This window comes from Mobula hypostoma, chromosome 21 (assembly GCF_963921235.1).
Source record: "Mobula hypostoma chromosome 21, sMobHyp1.1, whole genome shotgun sequence".
Lineage (NCBI taxonomy): Eukaryota > Metazoa > Chordata > Chondrichthyes > Myliobatiformes > Myliobatidae > Mobula > Mobula hypostoma.
Window position 1 is genome coordinate 41,206,163 of NC_086117.1, and position 19,673 is coordinate 41,225,835.

General features: G+C 40.9%; 1 protein-coding gene across 2 annotated transcripts in view; it reads right to left on the reverse strand.

The window, feature by feature from the left end:
- Positions 1–19,673, reverse strand: part of pnpla7b (patatin-like phospholipase domain containing 7b) — a 334,759-nt gene that overhangs the window by 299,237 nt on the left and 15,849 nt on the right. For both annotated transcript variants that reach the window (XM_063073811.1, XM_063073810.1), the window contains exons 2-4: positions 17,388–17,425; positions 12,962–13,036; positions 11,325–11,412 (exon numbers count right to left, since the gene is read on the reverse strand). In XM_063073811.1, the coding sequence (XP_062929881.1) occupies positions 11,325–11,412; positions 12,962–13,036; positions 17,388–17,425 (201 nt within the window). The remainder of the gene's footprint in view (positions 1–11,324; positions 11,413–12,961; positions 13,037–17,387; positions 17,426–19,673) is intronic.

Genomic DNA, 19,673 nt, shown 5'->3' on the forward strand with positions numbered 1-19,673 from the left:
TTATCCACACGATCAATACCCCTCATCATCTTATACACCTCGATCAGGTCACCTCTCCATCTTCCATCACTCCGAAGAGAAAATGCCAAGTACACTCAGCCTATTCTCATAAGGTATGCCCTCCAACCCAGAAAACATCCTTGTAAATCTTCTCTGCGCTCTCTCTATAGTATCCACATTTAATGCAAGTCAGCAAGCATAGTAGCAACAGATGACTGGGAATTATGAAGATGGGCTTTTGGGCAAGTGAATTTGGATTGACTCAAGTTTTAAGAGGATTGAACCTGGGAAGTCAGCTGGCTGGGCATTGAAAAAGTTAAGATTAAAGAGAATCTCAGCAACAGATGAACAAGTTGAATGAACTAATGATTCAGAGACAGAAATATGAAGACAGATATATAAAACACAATAGAAAGGGTACACCAACAACTTGTTCTGTTCTCGTTAGGTGGATGCTACAGCAAAGCACATCACTTGCCTCAATTTTCTCAGACGCCAAGGAAATTTGTTAAGTCCCGATGACACTTACTGACTTTTATAGAAGAGTGGTATGGCAACTGCTCTGTATAAATCACAAGTAATTAGAGATGTGAACACAGCCCAGTCCATCATGCAAACCAGCCCCTCCTCCACTGACTGTTGCCTGCGGAAAGCAGCCAACATAGTCAAAGACCCCACCCAACCCAGTTATTCTCTTTTCTTCCCTCACCCATTGGACAAAAAGATATTTAAGCTTAAGAGCATATAGAATCAGACTCAAGGATAGATTCTACGTCGATATTACCAGACTCTTGAATGAATGTCTCATACACTAAAAGATGAACCCTTGAACTCTCGATCTCCCAAACTACTCTCAATCTTGAAATACATGGCCCTTGCATTTTATTTGCCTACCTGCACTGTACTTTCTTTGTAACTGCAATGCTATTTTGTTCATTCCATTTTACTTACTTCCTTGGTTCCTTCAGGTTGTTATAGCTAGGGGGTGGTAATAGGGATAAGCTCCCTCAACCTACTAAATGCACCCAATGGCATTCGCCTCAAATAGCCTCTGACAACCAAGTCCAGTTCCTGGTTTCCACATGTGTATTAGCTACTAAGCACAGCAGAACTTTTTCTACTGACAGGAGAAGAGGCAAAGTTGGGCTACTGGCACCTTAAAACCAGTCGCTTCAGACAGATGGGGCTCGTCAGCTGTGGTTAGCAGCTCATCTAGGAGAAGGAAAACTCTGATCTCGAACCTCAGCTACCTTGCTGCTATACCCACTCACGGGGAAGTCTTCAGCAGCAAATCTCAAGGGAAAAATCTAGAGCTGGAGTTCCTAAGGCAGTCCTACATTGAGTTCAATGCTGACTGGCAACTCCTGTGACGCCGCTGGTCCCAAACTGCATTGGCCTCTACCGTTCCTTTGGGTTCATCAGATGTGTGGAGAGCAGGAGCTTGCTACATGGGCAACAGCTTACTCTCTATATCGTACTGTCCAGGCTTGCGTATCTAGACAACTAGGACACAATATCCATGGTCAACTCTGACCGACGGAGGCCTCAGTTCAACTTACTACTCATGTATGGCATGATCTGTTTGGATGGCACACAATCAGAAGCTTTTCCCACTGTATCCCAGTACATGTGACAATAATAAACCAATTCCACTACAACATGTCCATGTGAAAAGAGGCAAAACAAAAAAAGTATTGTGACTACTGTGAAACATGATTTCTGGACAACACCACATTTAGAACAGAATCTATGGCCTTGACTCAGAAAGTAAAACATGTGAATCCAGAAATTTTAGGGTCTTGCTGCCTATCCTTTTGTATCAGCGGTATTTATCTTGAACAGTAATCCCAAGAGAGTCTGAAATATGAAACTTAAGAAAGCTGGTAACTCACAATACTTTAACCAAGCTATTTTCAAAAAGAGGCCATCATTCAAACTACATTGTTGATCATCCACTTATTCCATGTCCTCGTTACCCTCACTCCTCAAATAACTACCTTCCTGTTCATCAGCTCAAATGGCTTCCTATCTTTAGTTAAAAGAGCATAGAGATACACTTCACCAAAAGCTCTGTCAGTTGCAGTTTTTAGTCTTTTTTTCCTGTCAAAAATAATTGTAAGATCAAATTTTTTCTAGATTTTTCTTACTCATGTATTTTCCCTCATTTCCTTTTAAGATCTTTCAAATTAGATCAACCCCTCGATGCCACCATTTTTCAGCAATACTGCACAAATATATCTCTTTTCATTGCTCACTCCCCATCCCACAGAATACCAGCATTACCAAATGTCCTCACGTGAATCTCTCCTTCCTAGTACAAAGTTATTCAAATGAGTAATTCATCTAATGTGGCAAAAACAACCTGATTAGCAACTAGAAGCTACTTTGTTCTAAAGCTCCTGAACCCAAAATTCCTTCAGATTTGTTAAACTGTAAACACGAGGAATTCTGCAGATGCTGGAAATTCAAGCAACACACATCAAAGTTGCTGGTGAACGCAGCAGGCCAGGCAGCATCTCTAGGAAGAGGTACAGTCGACGTTTCGGGCCAAGACCCTTCATCAGGACCCTTTCTCCTGACGAAGGGTCTCGGCCCGAAACGTCGACTGTACCTCTTCCTAGAGATGCTGCCTGGCCTGCTGCATTCACCAGCAACTTTGATGTGATTTGTTAAACTGCTTATTTTTGCCTCTGATAGCTAGTTAGCAGTGCCTAATGTACTTAAGACTTCTAAATCTCATTTGTTCATTTCCTTACCACCAATATTTATGTTGTACTGCCATTCTCACATACAACTAGTGCATTAGGATACCTCAGTCTACATTCCACCCACTTCATCTAATTCATAATTATAAAGTGATTTCAATATTAACTGCATTTGCTGGTTTAAGAATTTAGTAAAAACCTATTTTCAAATGCGAGAGGCTGAGATTAAGAGACATCAAAATAAAAGGGTGAAAATTGGCAGACAGAAATTTAAAAACTGGTACTGTGGCCCAGAACCACATAGGTCGATCTGTAATATTCCCAACTCCATGCTTCTTTAATAGTTTTCTCCTCATGTTTCATGCCTTCATTCCATTAGTAATCTCACGCGCAGTCCATTTTAAGACAAAACCTTCATTTTAAGAGACTTCTCTTGCTTTCATTTGTGACTTTGCGTCTCCCCTTCTCCATCACCCGCAACTCCACAAGGCTGGACCTTCAGCTACCTATGAAATACAGTGCCTTGTCCAAATATTTTTTCCTCAACGCTTTGTTCGCATAAATGAATAATACAAAAAGAAATTTTGATTAATTTAACTGAGAATTTTTATTTGCGAATCACATGCTCATTTTCTCCCACAGCAGAGCCCAAAATAGGGAAAAACGTAAAGCATGAAAACCTAAAAATTCAAAAACTGAAATAAAAGCAGTTCAAAAGTGTTCTTTCTCCTTTACTCAGCTGAACCACTTCTTGCAGCTATTACAGCCAGTAGTCTTTTTGGATAAGTGTCTATTTGTTTTGCACAACGTGATGGAGCAAGATTTGCCCATCACTCCTTGCAAAACTATTCAGAGCTGTGCCAGGTTAGTTGGAGAGCAGCGGTGGACAGCAATCTTGAGGCCTTGCCAGAGATGTTCGATCAGATTAGGTCTAGCACTCTGACTGGGCAACTCAAGAACATCAATTTTCTTCATTTGAAGCCACTCCATGGTTACGCTGGCAGTGTGGTTACCCTGGTCATTGTCCTGCTGAAAGACAAACTTCTTCCCCAGTTTAAGCTTTCTGGCAAAGCCTGGCAGGCTTTTATCCAGAATCTCTCTACATTTGGCAGCATTCATCTTCCCATCAATCCGGATCAGATTTCCAGCCCCTGCTGCTGAAAAGCATCTGCAGAGCATGACGCTACTTCCACCATACTTCACAGTCGGGATGGTGTTAGATGGATGATGCGCAGTATTAGATTTACGCCACACGTACTGCTTAGTGTTGAGGCCAAAAAGTTCCACTTTAGTCAAATCTGACCACAAGACCTTTTTCCACATCTTTGCAGCATCTTGTAAGTGACGCTTTGCAAAGTTTTTGCAGGCAAGGGTATGGTTCTTTTTTAAGCCAGGGCTTCTTCCTTACCACTTTTCCATAAACATCCTTTTTGTGCAAGGCCTTATGGAGCCATGAACTTCATCTCCAGTTGCAGTCACTAACTTCTGCAGTTCAGAGTGTCTGGTGGCATCACAGTAGCCTCTCTTACAAGTGCCATTCTTCTCCGGTGACTAAGTTCAGAGGGGCAGCCTGACCTGGGCAGTCTGGTTGTGATTTCATATTTTTTCAGAATCAGAATCAGGTTTATTATCACCGGCATGTGATGTGAAATTTGTTAACTTAGCAGCAGCAGTTCATTGCAATACATAATCTAGCAGAGAGAAAAAAAATAAAATAAAGCATAATAATAAATAAGTAAATCAATTGTGTATATTGAATAGATTTTTTTTTTAATATGCAAATACAGAAATATTGTATATTAAAAAAAGTGAGGTAGTGTCCAAAGCTTCAATGTCCATTTAGGAATCGGATGGTAGAGGGGAAGAAGTTGTTCCTGAATCGCTGAGTGTGTGCCTTCAGGTTTCTGTATCTCCTACCTGATGGTAACCATGAGAAAAGGGCATGCCCTGGGTGCTAGAGGTCCTTAAAAATGGACGCTGCCTTTCTGAGACACCACTTCCTAAAGATGTCCTGGATACTTTGTAGGCTAGTGCCCAAGATGGAGCTGACTAGATTTACAACTTTCTGCAGCTTCTTTCAGTCCTGTGCAGTAGTCCCTCCATACTAGACAGTGATGTACCCTGTCAAAATGCTCTCCACGGTACAACTATAAAAGTTTTTGAGTGTATTTGTTGACATGCCAAATCTCTTCAAACTCCTAATAAAGTATAGCCACTGTCTTGCCTTCTTTATGATTACACGGGAGTTGTGTACAGGCCACCTAACAGTAGTAGTGAGGTTGGGGATGGTATTAAACAGGAAATTAGAAATGTGTGCAATAAAGGAACAGCAGTTATAATGGGTGACTTCAATCTACATATAGATTGGGTGAACCAAATTAGTAAGGGTGCTGAGGAAGAGGATTTCTTGGAATGTATGCGGGCTGGTTTTTTAAACCAACATATCGAGGAACCAACCAGAGAGCAGGCTATTCTAGACTGGGTATTGAGCAATGAGGAAGGGTTAATTAGCAATCTTGTCGTGAGAGGCCCCTTGGGTAAGAGTGACCATAATATGGTGGAATTCTTTAGTAAGATGGAGAGTGACATAGTTAATTCAGAAACAAAGGTTCTGAACTTAAAGAAGGGTAACTTTGAAGGTATGAGACGTGAATTAGCTAAGATAGATGGGCAAATGACACTTAAAGGGTTGACAGTGGATATGCAATGGCAAGCATTTAAAGATCGCATGGATGAACTACAACAATTGTTCATCTCAGTTTGGCAAAAGAATAAATCAAGGAAGGTAGTGCACCCGTGGCTGACAAGGGAAATTAGGGATAGTATCAATTCCAAAGAAGAAGCATACAAATTAGCCAGAAAAATTGGCTTACCTGAGGACTGGGAGAAATTCAGAGTCCAGCAGAGGAGGACAAAGGGCTTAATTAGGAAAGGGAAAAAAGATTACGAGAGAAAACTGGCACGGAACATAAAAACTGACTGTAAAAGCTTTTATAGATATGTGAAAAGAAAAAGATTGGTTAAGACAAATGTAGGTCCCCTACAGACAGAAGCAGGTGAATTGATTATGGGGAGCAAGGACATGGCAGGCCAATTGAATAACTACTTTGGTTCTGTCTTCACTAAGGAGGACATAAATAATCTTCCAGAAATAGTAGGGGACAGAGGGTCCAGTGAGATGGAGGAACTGAGGGAAATATATGTTAGAAGGGAAGTGGTGTTAGGTAAATTGAAGGGATTAAAGGCAGATAAATCCCCAGGGCCAGATGGTCTGCATCCCAGAGTGCCTAAGGAAGTAGCCCAAGAAATAGTGGATGCATTAGTGATAATTTTTCAAAACTCTTTAGATTCCAGACTAGTTCCTGAGGATTGGAGGGTGGCTAATGTAACCCCACTTTTTAAAAAAGGAGGGAGAGAAACCGTGGAATTATAGAACGGTTAGCCTGACATCGGTGGTGGGGAAAATGCTAGAGTAAGTTATCAAAGATGTGATAACAGCACATTTGGAAAGTGGTGAAATCATCGGACAAAGTCAGCATGGATTTGTGAAAGGAAAATCATGTCTGACGAATCTCATAAAATTTTTTGAGGATGTAACTAGTAGCGTGGATAGGGGAGAACCAGTGGATGTGGTATATTTGGATTTTCAAAAGGCTTTTGACAAGGTCCCACACAGGAGATTAGTGTGCAAACTTAAAGCACGCGGTATTGGGGGTAAGGTATTGATGTGGATAGAGAATTGGTTGGCAGACAGGAAGCAAAGAGTGGGAATAAACGGGACCTTTTCAGAATGGCAGGCAGTGACTAGTGGGGTACCGCAAGGTTCAGTGCTGGGACCCCAGTTGTTTACAATATATATTAGTGACTTAGATGAGGGAATTAAATGCAGCATCTCCAAGTTTGCAGATGACATGAAGCTGGGCGGCAGTGTTAGCTGTGAGGAGGATGCTAAGAGGTTGAAGGGTGACTTGGATAGGTTAGGTGAGTGAGCAAATTCATGGCAGATGCAATTTAATGTGGATAAATGTGAGGTTGTCCACTTTGGTGGCAAAAACAGGAAAACAGATTATTAACTGAATGGTGGCCGATTAGGAAAAGGGGAGGTGCAACGAGACCTGGGTGTCATTATACACCAGTCATTGAAAGTGGGCATGCAGGTACAGCAGGCGGTTAAAAAGGCGAATGGTATGCTGGCATTCACAGCAAGAGGATTCGAGTACAGGAGCAGGGAGGTACTACTGCAGTTGTACAAGGCCTTGGTGAGACCACACCTGGAGTATTGTGTGCAGTTTTGGTCCCCTAATCTGAGGAAAGACATCCTTGTCATAGAGGGAGTACAAAGAAGGTTCACCAGATTGACTCCTGGGACAGCAGGACTTTCATATGATGAAAGGCTGGATCGACTAGGCTTATACTCGTTGGAATTTAGAAGATTGAGGGGGGATCTTATTGAAACATATAAAATCCGAAAGGGATTGGACAGGCTAGATGCACGAAGATTGTTTCCAATGTTGGGGAAATCCAGAACGAGGGGTCACAGTTTGAGGATAAAGGGGAAGCCTTTTAGGACCGAGATGAGGAAAAACTTCTTCACACAGAGAGTGGTGAATCTGTGGAATTCTCTGCCACAGGAAACAGTTGAGGCTAGTTCATTGGCTATATTTAAGAGGGAGTTAGATATGGCCCTTGTAGCTAAAGGGATCAGGGGGTATGGGGGGAAGGCTGGTACAGGGTTCTGAGTTGGATGATCAGCCAAGATCATACTGAATGGTGGTGCAGGCTCAAAGGGCTGAATGGCCTACTCCTGCACCTATTTTCTATGTTTCTATGTTACATCGATACATGTTGGGACCAGGTTAGATCCTCAGAGATCTTCACACCCAGGAACTTGAAACTGCTCACTCTCTCCACTTCTGATCCCTTTATGAGGATTAGTATGTGCACCTTCATCTTACCCTTCCTGAAGTTCACAATCAGCTCTTTTGTCTTACTGATGTTGAGTGCCAGGTTGTTGTTGCGGCACCATTCCACTAGCTGGCAAAAATCTCACTCCTGTACACCCTCTCGTCACCACCTGAGATTCTACCAACAATGGTTGTATCATCAGAAAATTTGTAGATGGTATTTGAGCTATGCCTAGCCACACAGTCATGTGTATATAGAGAGTAGAGCAGTGGGCTAAGCACACACCCTTGACGTGCGCCAGTGTTGATCGTCAGCGAGGAGGATATATTATCACCAATCCTCAAAGACTGTGGTCTTCCGGTTAGGAAGTCGAGGATCCAATTGCAGAGGGAGGTACAGAGGCCCAGGTTCTGCAACTTCTCAATCAGGATTGTGGGAATGATGGTATTAAATGCTGAGCTATAGTCGATGAACAGCATCCTAACGTAGGTGTTTGTGTTGTCTAGGTGGTCTAAAACCGTGAGGAGAGTCATTGAGATTGTGTCTGCTGTTGACCTATTGCAGCAATAGGCAAATTGCAATGGGTCCAGGTCCTTGCTGAGCTAGGAGTTCAGTCTAGTCATAACCAACCTCTCAAAGCATTACATCGCTGTCGATGTCAGTGCTACCGGGCAATAGTCATTGTGGCAGCCCACATTATGTCTTCTTAGGCACTGGTATAATTGTTGCCTTTTTGAAGCAAGTGGGAACTTCTGACCATAGCAGTGAGAGGTTGAAAATGTCCTTGAATACTCCTGCTAGTTGGTCGCCACAGGTTTTCAGAGTCTTACCAGGTACTCCATCGGGACCTTCTGCCTTGTGAGGGTTCACTCTCTTTAATGACAGTCTAACATCGGCCTCTGAGACAAAGATCACAGGGTCATCAGGTGCAGCAGGGATCTTCACAGCTGTAGTCGTGTTCTCCCTTTCAAGACGTGCATAGAAGGCGTTGAGTTCATCTGGTAGTGAAGCATCACTGCCATTCATACTGTTGGGTTTTGCTTTGTAGGAAGTAATGTCTTGCAGACCCTGCCAGAGTTGCCGTACATCTGATATCGCTTCCAACCTCGTTTGAAATTGTTCCACTTTTTCCACAAAGGACTGCACTGAGCTCCAAGGTATGTTCAGTGTCTTTGAGATGGTCCTGTACCCTCCCCCAGATTTGTGCTCTCTATTATCATTTCCCTGACTTGTCTTGAATGCTCTATTATCTCCATCTTGGTTTGGTCTGTTGAAAATCTACCATACTGTTGGACCTTACAGAGAGAAGGGGTATTTCATTTTCTGGATTCATTGAAAAAAGGCAATCCTCCAATTTTCTACATCAACAAATTGGTTAAGTTGGTAACGCAATAATACAATAAATTGCGCCTGAGGAAAGTTAGCGTAGTAATTACAACAGGGATGAATACTTTTTCAGCCTCACAATTTTGGTTTTTAATTTTTAGTTAATTGTTGAGCAATTTTGGAATGTTTCTTTTGATTTGATGATGCATGATCAGCTCAAAAATCTCACTTCAATATACTTTAAATTTAGAAAATCAGACAGTAAAATGTGAAAATAATTGTGAGGCTTGAATACTTTGTCCCAGGCACTGTAAGTGCTGGAATTGCCTCAGTTAACAATTCCATCATCCCAGCTTAAACAGCTTAAAATTTATCACTGGCCATATTTTGGTCATCTTCCCAATACATGGCAATGGCAGAAAATTTACATTTTCTATATACTGCTTTCTCTGTAAACTACACAAAGAAAATCATATGAACATACACATAGGAATTAGCTGTAGCAGGACTCCCTGCCCTTCAAGCCTGCTAGCCATTTCATAAGATCAAGATAGATCCAGTTATTACTTGACTCCTCATTCTTAGCTGCACCGAGCACAAATCTGTATCCACCTGTCTTAAAAAAAATAGCCAAATGACTCTGCTTCCACTGCCCTTTGAGGAAGAGAGGACTACAAGAGGAAACATCCTCTCCACATCCACCCTGTTAATATCTCTCAGGATTTTGTACATTTCAATCAAGTCCACTCCCATTCTTCCTTTGTAACCTATACAAACTTTCCTTGTAAGGCAAGCTGCCTATTCCAGACATTAGTCTAGTAAGCTGCTGATTGAATTCCTGATTAACCTTGGTTGCTTAAATCCACTTGACCTGGTTTAACCACTTCCTGTTTATAGTAGTTGAGGTTTTAACATGCATGCTCTCACAATCATTCCATCACCAATTTCAATAAGACAAAGGATTATAAGTACTACCTATCTATTCCTGAATCATTTGAATGCATTTGAAAGCAGAATTTCTCTAAATCAGATGATTCTCTTCAATTCTAATCAATTTATACTTCCTTTGTACTGATCCAGCACCTGCAGGCTTCTTCCCTTGTCAGCTTTCTCAAATCGCACAAAGCACAGAAAAATATCCAACAATTTTGCCATGCCTATATTTGTTTCAAATATCCTCTATATTGCTAGAGGCTACATATAAATGGGAAACAGGAGGGTAAGAGGCCACTAACCAGCAGGACCCATGATACATAATTGCATAACTTGCCACTGCTTTCTGCACAGCACTTGCATGAGTGTGCACACTAAAAAGTAGGAACTACACTGATAAAAACTTTCACTATTGCTTTCAATACAAAGCTCTTTTCTCTAATCTTTGACCTCAATGTAATTAAGGGCCACCTCCATTCATCCATTTTCATTTTATCCCTTACTTCATCCCCCCCCTTGAGCCATTGCTTTTCAGTAATCTTATTAGCTTAATCATGGATGATTAATCACTCCTTTCTATTTGAAGGGAGAGGGTGTGTATTTGCGTCATAACTATATTACCTCACCAGATTCATAAACACAAGAGATACTGTAGATGTTAGAAATGTCACACAACACACACGCGTGCGCAAAGTGCTGGAGGAACTCCGCAAATTAAGCAGCATCTAAGGAGGGGAATGGTCTGAGACCCTTTGTCAGTTTAGTCCAGGATCTAAGCTCCAGCAAAGATAACCAGCAGCTCTGGACTGCTGCACTTCACATTCTATCTGTAGGTGGGTGACTATTTTGGACTTGCTGTTCTACCCTGTCGATCTACTGTTACCAGATAACTGTGGATGTTCTTAGAGGCTTTGATTCTCTACCCAAAGTATCAAAAATAGGGGAGAATAAAGCAAGGTAGTGAGATCAAGGCAGGGAGGAACGGAACTGGCTTTCCACATATAACATTAAAAACTATAAATTTCTAAGCAAACTTGAACCATATTTATTGCAATAAAGAAACAACGCCTAGGCAATGATGGGGGGCTTGCTCACTGATCTTTATTAGTCCTCACAAATTGCAGATTTCCTGTTCGTAGCTCAGAGTACACTCCTAGCCCTAACATGATGGTGTGAGGCATGAGTATCGTCTAACTACTGATGCTCTGTCACATGATGGCATGTGGTAGATCTCCCTGCAAATACAGTGCATTGAGGCATCATCTCCTGTAAGGAAGAAAATTAATAATAGTTTACTGGTTCAACAGAAATCTTGTGTTTGATAATTGGAGGTTTCTACTCTATCTACTCTATAAACATGGTTAAAATTATTTGAAGAAAGCTGGGTTTTAGATGAGTGCAACGTGTTAGTACATCAAATGATTCAGTTAGCTCACTATTCAAAAATGTACTTACTCGACTGCTTCATTCTTCTGTAGATGAAAAAAACGATGATTACAACCAGAAGAATAGCAACAAGTGCTCCAATCATCATTCCTGTCAGCTGGAGGAAATATTTAAAAGTAATATGAATATACTTTGTCTGCAGAATCATTTTCCCACCACTGTACTGTAGTTCATTGAACAACTATTCTCTCCCAAGTGACCAAACTCTCTCCATTTACTCATGGATAAATGCTTTCAATTCCAGTCAATTTATACTTTACTCTGCCTCCTTTAACGTCAGATGACGTATTTAATGGTTGGGATCATTTTCGTGGAGCATTTTTATTAACCATGTCAATTTTGACCTTTCTGTCAAGGTCCACACCTTTATAATGTAAGCCTCTAGGTCATAGAGAACTGCTCCAGTATCTGGCACTTCATTCAATTGACAAATATCGATATTGGTATCTAAGAGGGGGACTTGGTATTCACTTCTATCATGGGAACATCACAGAATAGGCCAGGTTCATCTTCTCCACTGTTTTGAGGATGCACTTCTTACTGTGCAATAACCACAGCCAATCAGGAACTGGAGATTTAACCAAGAAGATGAGTTAAAACCAAAATCTTTTCCCCAATAGGTCAGGAATGGTTTGGATGTTTTGTTCTAAATATTCTTTCAATTTTACCAATATAAAGTGCACAGTTTATTCAAATCATAAAATCTCACAGCACAGGACACACTTGTGCTATACTTCAGCTAAAATTTGAGAGAAAAATGGTATCCAGTTGCCCTGCCCTTTTCTCATAGTCCTGCAGATACTTCCATTTTGAATATTCATTAAGACCCTTTTAAAAGCTACAGGCAGCTTTACCACCCTTTCAGGCCATTTATTTTAGAAAATAAACCCAAAAAAATCTTGCCATCAGAATCAGGTTTATTATCATTGATTAATGTTATCAAGAAACATTCCCATAGGTGCTTCAGAGTGAATACACAAGATCCTTTCCCCCTTCATTTTAAGATAGATTTTATTGCCAAGCCTACTGAAAGCAATATTTTCTAGATTCAGAATGCACCCAAGTATCAGAATGAATCAAATTCATTTTCTATATAGCTCATGACAATCTTCCATCACCGCCCACAGTATAACAGCCAGTAATACAAGACTTATTCTTTACTATTTTGAAACAAAAAAAAACTATATATTAATATACAACAAAAGCACAGCAATGCACCAGTAACCTTCATCTGACAAATACCAAAGTACTTAAAGAGTCAATGCTCCAGGTCAGAGACCAGAAAACCTCATCACCTGATTGAATGATAAGCCTTGGAGAGCGACTGTGATCAAAGAAATAATACTTCCACTGACAAGAGGATCATTAAGCACAAAACACCAATTTTAGCTAAATGGCAAAAAAAGTCACGGACACTCAAGCAAGTTGTGATAATGTGGAAAGGTCAATGGAAACAGATTCAACAGTAATTTGCAAAATGAACAAAGAAAGAAAAATCGGTATGGTTATGTGGAAAGTGAAACTGAGTCATAGTTCTTTCAAAAAGCTGACAAGTGTGATAGGTCAGACCGCCTCCTTCTGCGGCAATATCCCAACAATTGCAAAGTCCACTACTTGCTTCCCATTATGCAACCATACATACATACCATTGTGGTCTGAATTTTCTCCTCCACAAACTGCTGGACTAATGCAGAAAGATCCCCACTGATTGGCATCCCAACCTGTTACAGACAACGAGAAATAAATACATTTATCAAAAGCAGTGTTTTAATCATTTCAAATTTTTGCAATAACAGGGCAAGAAGATATGGCATCACATAAAAACTCCGGCACCTACAGTTTAGCACTAGAATTTTACTTTTTAGCTTTCCTTTATAGATTCCTTAGATTAGTTTATTTTGTGTTAAGGAGTATTAATTTAGATGTATTAAAAGCAATAAGGTGAGAAAAGATGAAAAATGAAGGTAAGCTAGCCAATAATATGAAAAAAGGTTACCAAAAGTTTTTTTTCCAGATATATAAAGAGTAAAAGAGGGAAGAATGGATATCAACCACTGGAAAATGATGTTCCAGAGGTAGTAATGAGGACAAAGAAATGGTAGACAAACTCAGTAAGTATTTTCTGTCAGACTTCACTGTGGAAGACACTAGCAGTATGCCAGACACTCAAGATTATCAGGGGGCTTTAGTGAGTGTAGTTGCTATTACTAAAGTGAATGTTCTCGGGAAGCCAAAGAGACTACACGTAGATAAATCACCTGAACCAGATGGACTACTCCCCAGGATTCTACAAGAGGTAGCTGAAGAGACTGCAGAGGCATTAGCAGTGATCTTTCAAGAATCATTAGATTCTGCAATGGGTCCAAAAGAAAACTGCAAATGTCACTTCATTCTTTCTGAAGGGATGGAGGCAAAATAAAGGAAATTATAGGCCAGGTAGCCTGACTTCAGTGGTTGGGAAGGTGAGGAGTCCATTATTAAGGATGACGTTTCAGGATACTTGGAGGCACATGATAAAATAGGCCAAAATCAGCATGGGAAGTTTTGCCAGACAAACCTGTTGAAATTCTTTTGGGGAAATAACATGCAGGATAGACAAAGGAAAGTCAGGGGATGTTGTTTACTTGGATTTTCAGAAGGCCTTTGAGAAGACGCTGCACACGAGGCTGCTCGTCCAGATAAGAGCCTATGGGATAACAGGAAAGACTTTAGCAAGGACAGCAGATTGGATGACTGGCAAGCGGCAAAGAGTGGGAATAAAGGATTGGCTGCCGGTGACTAGTGGTGATCCACTGGGGTGGGTGTTGAAACCGCTACTTTTCCCCATTATATGTAGATGACTTGGATGACAGAATTGATGGCTTTGTGGACAATATAAAGATATGTGAAGGAGCAGGTAGTGTTGTGGAAGCAGGAAGTTTGCAGCATTAGGTTAGGAGAATGGGCAAAGAAATGGCAGATGGAATACAGTGCAGGGAAGTGTATGGTCATGCAATCTAAGAGAAGGATTAAAAGCGTAGACTATTTTCTAAACAGCGAGCAAGTTCAGAAATCAGCGAAGCAAAGAAACTTTGGAGTCCTTGTGCAGGATTCCTTAAAGATTAACTTGCAGGTTGAGTTGGTGGTAAGGAAGGTAAATTCAATATTAACATTCATTTCAGGAGAACTAAAATTATAAAAGCAAAGGTGTAATCCTGAGGCGTTGTAAGGCATTGATCAGACCACACTTGGAGTATAGTGATTATATTGGGCCCCCTACCTAAATAGAGATGTACTGGCATTGGAGAGGGTCCAAGAGAAGGTTCACAAGAATGATACCAGAAATTAAAGGGTTAATGCATGAGATGTTTGATTGCTCTGGGCCTGTACTCGCTGGAGTTTAAAAGAATTGGGGGGGGGAGGGGAAGTCGGCGGAAGAGAAATCTCATTGAAATCTATCAGATATTGAAAGATAGAGTGGATGTGGAGAGGTTGTTTCTATAAGTGGGGGAGTCTAGGACCAGAGGGCACAGCCTCAGAATAGAAGGGTGCCCCTTTAGAATAAGGATAAGGAGGAATTTCTTCAGCTAGAGTGTGGAATTCATTGCTGATTGCTGTGGAGGTCAATTCATTGGCATATTTAAAGCGGAGGTTGATTAATAAGGGTGTCAAAGGTTACGAGGAATAGGCAAGAGAATAGGGTTTAAAAGGATAGTCAATTAGCCATGATGGAATGGCAGAGCAGACTTGATGTGCTGAATGGTCTACTTCTGCTCCTATGTCTTATGCGATTGGGACTATTATCAAAACATATTTACACAGACTTCTACATCCTGATAGCAGACTTTTCAGATCATTAAGTATTCTTTTTCAATATTTGGTCACTGCTACTTTATTAGTCAGTACAGTAGCTAACATACACTTCAGTGACCTGCAAACAACATTACCAATGGTCAATATATACAATGTGTGCTTTAATGGAACAACTGAAGGCTCAGTCCCAACTCAAGTAAATCCATGGAATCTTGAATTCACCCAGAGAGCATAGAACAATACAGCACAGTGTCACGTACCCCGTGACGGGGATAAAGAACCAGCAGAAATAGAAACCACTTTAGAGTCCAGTATTGCTATAAACTACTAATATTTATTAGTAACAATGCAATACAGTAATATAAATGTACATAAATCAAACAGGTTAGCAATGATTATATATAAAAGTAAGTGTGGAATATATATGTATGAAAACCAAGCTTCTTTAAGTCTAGGGGTAAAAAGATACAGTCCTACGATGTTGAGCAAAGTTCAGTTCAGTTCGTGGTATTTAGTTGAGTAGTGATAGAGAGAGAGGGAGATGGAGACAGAAGTCTTCAGGTGAGCTGATGCAGTCGATCTTCTCGCCGTCCTCCGAAATCCTTTACAAGTCACCGACTGTGACTTTAACCAGGGGGGCCGGTCTTCCTGCGGTGGAGCTATCACCCCGGCAAGGGTGGACACATAGACAACTCCCCACCAGTCAACCCCTTCTCCTCAAATTGGAATAGCAATTTGGATCGACCCGCCTGATCGATCCTCCAAAACCCACTTTCTCTGCGGCACAACAATGCTCCTTCAGTGTCCAGATCATGTGTCCAAGGTCTGTATCATCTGACCTCCCATTTATTTCACCAGGCTGAGCATCACCTGTCATTCAAAGAGTCCCTCCCTCCTTCGTCTGTGAAGAAATGCACAAGCAGGCAACAAGTCCTTGAAAGTAACATCAACAACCAGCCTTCGGTTACCACAGCAACTTCCAAGCTGCTCGGTGCTGTCCCCAACTCCAAACTCAGTAGAAATCCAAAGTTACTTCCACTGCCTTAAAGTGACAGTCCAACCGTTAATCTTCGTCTCTCTCTTTTCAAAAGCAACACATCGGTAGTAAATAACTCTCTCTCTGTCTCTCTTCAAACAGTTAATAGGGACACTCCTGGATCCCCTCACAACAGGAACAGGCATGTCACCCACAATGTTGCACCAAACCATTTCACCAAATGCCTGTCAAAGAGGTTCTTGAACACCTCTATCATATTTTCCTCCACCTGCACCATCACTCTGTATTTAAAAAAAAATCTTGTCCCACACATTTCTTTGAACTTACAGCTCTCCCCTTAAATGTATGCCCTCGCATATCAGACATTTCAACACTGGGAGAAAGACAGTGGCTATCTATTCTATCTATGCCCCTCATTATCTTATAAGCCTCAATCAGGTATTCCCTTAGCTCTGCCATTCTAGAGAAGACAACCCAAGTTTATCCAACCTCTCCTTATAGTAGATGCCCTCTAATCCAGGTAGCATCCTGGTAAATCTTTTCTGCACCCTCTCTAAAGCTTCCATATCCTTCCTATAAGTGACCTGAAATGAAAGCAATATCAAAAATGCAACCTAATCGGTCTTATAAATCTACAACCTAACTTCCTGACTCTTGAATGCAGCTACTTGATTAATGCTATATGCCTTCTTCATCACTATCAAACCGAGTTGCCACTTTTGTAGAGTTATGGGCTTAGACCCTGAAGATCCTTCTGCACTTCAACACCAGGTAATAGCAAGACCCTCACACTTCTTTAGGTTTGCTCTCCCAAAGTGCAACAATTCCTATTTGACTGGATGAAGCTCCATCAACCATTTCTTTACTCATTATCTGCAACTGATCTATATCCTGCTGCATCCTTTGCCGGTCCTCTGTACCAACCATAACACCATCAATCCTCATATTATCTGCAAACTTCCTAACCCATCTCACATACTTTTTCCAACAAATACATGTAATATTGGATCATTTTTCTCAATAAACAAATGAACAAGTATAATACTTTGTGCTATTTATTTAATTGGGTTCTCTTTATCTTGTTTAACGACTTATGTGAAGATCTGATGACATTTTAGATCATACTTATGCAAAAATAGAAATACAGAGTTCACAAACTTTCTAGCCCCACTGTATAAATGTCACAAGACTCCTATCACCATGAATGCAGGAACAAATTGAACGATACTCTAGGCTCTACAGTACTGATGTCCACTGATGAAACAGAGAAATTGAAGAACTACCTCAGAGCTTACGCAGCCATCCGGCTCCTTCAGTGCATCTGGAGTAAAGAAAGAGAAAACAGTCAAAACCAATTCAGAACAAAAGCACACTACATGCATTGACCATAACGAGACATGGTAAAAACCAAGTGCAAAATAATCAGAACTCATTTGGGGAAAACAGCTGTATTGTCCATTAATAGATATCGCTTTACCTATGATTATTTGTTGGACCAAAAGAAGCTACAGAAAGGTGTAAAAATTAGTCAGCCCCATCTTGATGCACTGATGCACCCCCATACCATCACAGATGGCACCTGTAGTATCCAAAAGACGTCAAGGAGTGGTGCCTCAGAAAGGAGACGTCCAGAAAGGAGCCCCATCACTCAGGACACACCCTCTTCTCATTGTTACCATCAAGGAGGTGGTACAGAAGCCTGAAGGCACACACTCAGCGATTGGGGAACAGCTTCTTCCTCTCTACCATACAATTCCTAAATGGACATTGCACCCATGAATACTACCTCATTTTAAAAAAAATACACATAATTTCTGTTTTTGCCCTATTTTTTATATACACACACACACACACACACACATATACACAAACCCCATTTCCAGAAAAGTTGGGATATTTTCCAAAATGCAATAAAGATGAAAATCTGTGATATGTTAATTCACGTGAACCTTTATTTAACTGACAGAAGTACAAAGAAAAGATTTTCAATAGTTTTACTGACCAACTTAATTGTATTTCGTAAACATACACAAATTTAGAATTTGATGGCTGCAACACACTCAACACAAGTTGGGACAGAGGGATGTTTACCATTGTGTTACATCACCTTTCCTTTTAATAACACTTTTAAATCATCTTGGAACTGAGGGTACTAATTGGAGTAGATTTGCAATTGGAAATTTTGTCCTTTTGTCCATTCTTGCTTGATATAAGATTTCAGCTGCTCAACAGTCCGTGGTCTCCGTTGTCTGATTCTCCTCTTCATGATGCGCCATACATTTTCAATAGGAGGTAGATCTGGACTGGCAGCAGGCCAGTCAAGCACACGCACTCTGTGTCTACAAAGCCACGCTGTTGTAGCCCGTGCAGGATGTGGCCTGGCATTGTCCTGCTGAAATAAGCATGGACGTCCCGGGGAGAGACGTCACCTTGATGGCAACATACGTCTCTCTAAAATCCTAACATACGCCTCAGAGTCAATGGTACCTTCACATACATGCAACTCACCCATGCTGTGGGCACTGATGCACCCCCATACCATCACAGATGCTGGCTTTTGCACCTTTCGCTGATAACAATCTGGATAGTCGTTTTCATCTTTGGCATGGAGAACTCGACACCCATTTTTTCCGAAAACTAGCTGAAATGTGGATTCATCTAACCACAGCACATGGTTCCACAGTCTTTCGGTCCATCTGAGATGAGCTCGCGCCCAGAGAACTCGCCGGCGTTTCTGCATAGAGTTGATGTATGGTTTCCTCCTTGCGTAATACAGTTTCAAGTTGCATTTCTGGATGCAGCGACGGACTGTGTTGAGTGACAATGGTTTTTCAAAGTACTCCCGAGCGCAGGTGGCTATAATTGTCACAGTAGCATGACAGTTTCTTAGGCAGTGCCGCCTGAGGGCTCGAAGATCACGCGCATTCAACAGTGGTTTTCGACCTAGCCCTTTACACACTGAGATGTCTTTGAATTCTCTGAATCTTTTCACAATATTATGTACTGTAGATGTTGAAAGACCTAAATTCTCTGCAATCTTGAGTTGAGAAATATTCCTTTTGAACTGACTAACAATTCTCTCACGAATTTTGGCACAAAGGGGTGAGCCACGACCCACCCTTGCATGCAAAGACTGAGCCTTTGATGGAGAATTCCCGTTGTTTGCCTTTGATGGACGCTACTTTTATACCCAGTCATGATACCTCACCTGCTACCAATTAGCCTGTTTAATCTGGATTCTTCCAAACCGGTGTTACTTGAATATCCTGTGCACTTCTCAATCTTATTTTAACTCTGTCCCAACTTTTGTTGAGTGTGTTGCAGCCATCAAATTCTAAATTTGTGTATATTTACAAAATACAATTAAGTTGGTCAGTAAAGCTATTGAAAATCTTTTCTTTGTACTTTTGTCAGGTAAATAAAGGTTCACGTGAATTAACATATCACAGATTTTTGTTCTTATTGCATTTTGGAAAATATCCCAACTTTTCTGGAAATGGGGTTTGTAGATTACATATATAGACAGTGTATAAAACTACACTGTCCTATTACCATAGACTATCCTGTGA